The following is a 1,938-nucleotide window of genomic DNA, read 5'->3' on the forward strand; positions in this document are numbered from 1 at the left end:
GGGGGGGGGATGCGGAGGCGATAGTTAGATTCTCTCTTGTTGGAGAAGGTCCTTGTATTTGTGCGGCACAAATGCCACAGGTCAGGCCTCATTATCGCAGATGCAGCTAGTAATTGGGAAGGTACGTGGTCTGTTGGCCTCCATCACAAGGGGACAGGAGGAGAAACATGAAGGCGTCTGGCCTGCAGCTGCCCCAGAACACTGCACACAGTTTTGGTCTCCTGTTTTAAGGAAGGATCACCTAGACTGAGTGGGAGTGTTGCAGATGGTCCCTGGGATGTTGGGACCTTCCTGAAGGAGGAGGGAGACAGCAAGGGTTCGGGGAGCCTGAGAGGTGAACTCATCTGAACCTCCCAAATCCCGACAGGGTGGACGGAGGATGGGCGCTGTTCCTCGATGAGAGGAAGTGGGGGGGTCCCACTTATAGACGAAGACAGAGGGACTTCTTCACTGGGAAGGTGGGGGTGGGGTGTCTTTGGGAGACGGTTAGGGGTGGGGGAGCGATCGGCAATAGTGGGGCACAGTGACCGCGAGGGGCAAGGGACATCCCCTCGGTCTAGCTCTGTGCCCATCCCTTGGGTTGTCTCTCTCTGTTACTCTGACCTTGTTTCTCACTCTTTGTTCTTGTCTCTCTCTCTCTTGCACACAGCAAAATAAAACAAGAAACTGCTGAAGACTACACAATCGAGAAATATATGTATTTACATCACATCTATATATAGGTTTTAAAAAAGAAAAATGAGATTTGTTAAAGAGGTCTTAAGACCGCGTAGCGTCGTCGGGGAGTGAATGGTCACTCTGAGACTTAAGAAAACAAGACAGTGAAAAAGGGTTGTCTTAATGCATGTTCCTACTCTTAATTAAAGTCACCTCAAGCTCTCCTACCAACCCCCCAACCCCTGAAAGGAAATGGATCCCCCTCCCCCCTCCTGCCCGGGTGTACGTTCCCTTCCCTGGACACCCTGCCCCATCTTGGAATCTGGCAGCACCTTGCTGGGGCTCGTTCACCCTGTTTCGGGGTGCGGTCAGGTAATGACTGCTTCCCTGAGAAAGGGGGGAGAGGGGAGACGGAGGAGTAGGTGTGTGTGTCTCTCTCTCTCGCTGTCTCTCTTCCCCGAAACCCTGTGGCAGTCAGCTGTAACCCCCACCCCTGTCGCCACCCTTTTCCCCCCCAGCTCACCCCTCCACCTCCTCGACATTCCCCCGCCCCCCTCCCCCCAATCCCCGACAGGTCCCTCCACCTCCACAGCCTCATCTCTCCTCCCACCCCTACCACCTCATCCCTTCCTCAACCCTCACCCTCCCCGCCCTCGTCCTCGTCCGAACCTCCCCATCTTACCACCTCTTCGACCCACGCCTCCCCCTTACCTCACCACTCCCACCTCTCGACACACCGCCCCCCCAACCCCAATCCTCCTTGAACCCCCAGAGACAGTGGTAAAAGGAACTTGTCTGCGCCTACCAATGGCCTAATTTTTACTTCCAGTCCTACCTTCTCCCTCCCCATCCCCTACCGCCGACAGACTGCCCCCGAACCTCACCCCGTTAGCCCCCTTCGCCTCCTCCCTTCCCTCTCGTGCACCCTCCTGTCGCTGTTAGGTTGCCGGGGGAATATTATGAATGGAATAAAGCACCAATGTGCCTATTTCAACTGTCTCCTGGTCTCCTTTCGTTCTCAGTTTCTTTTGCCTGGTTCTTGTTCTCTCTCTCTCTCTCTCACTTTCTCCTGAGCGTGCACTCATGGTAAACTGTAAGCTACGCCTTCACAGACCACACAACCACCCGATACCGCTCTCCTCCAACCCTTCCCCTCTCCGCAGGGGAGAGTTCCAACAAAGGGTGGGCTGACTATAAACCAGGAACACTGCAGAGGGATATTGAGGACTTGGTTCAAACTTGTTGGTTTTGAGGGGGCTACGTCGGGCGGGGAGAGACAGA

The 1,938-nt window shown here is 55.0% G+C and overlaps 1 protein-coding gene across 1 annotated transcript in view; it reads left to right on the forward strand.

The window, feature by feature from the left end:
* LOC125481993 (sarcoplasmic/endoplasmic reticulum calcium ATPase 1-like) overlaps positions 1-1,656 on the forward strand; it is a gene marked incomplete at its 5' end in the record, with an annotated part of 10,069 nt that extends 8,413 nt beyond the window's left edge. Inside the window, one exon of the mRNA XM_048593963.1 lies at positions 650-1,656. Coding sequence (XP_048449920.1) covers positions 650-657 — 8 coding nt within the window. The remainder of the gene's footprint in view (positions 1-649) is intronic.
* Between the last annotated feature and the right edge of the window lie 282 nt (positions 1,657-1,938).

Source organism: Rhincodon typus, unplaced genomic scaffold (assembly GCF_021869965.1).
Source record: "Rhincodon typus isolate 14 unplaced genomic scaffold, sRhiTyp1.1 hic_rhity00004855, whole genome shotgun sequence".
NCBI lineage: Eukaryota > Metazoa > Chordata > Chondrichthyes > Orectolobiformes > Rhincodontidae > Rhincodon > Rhincodon typus.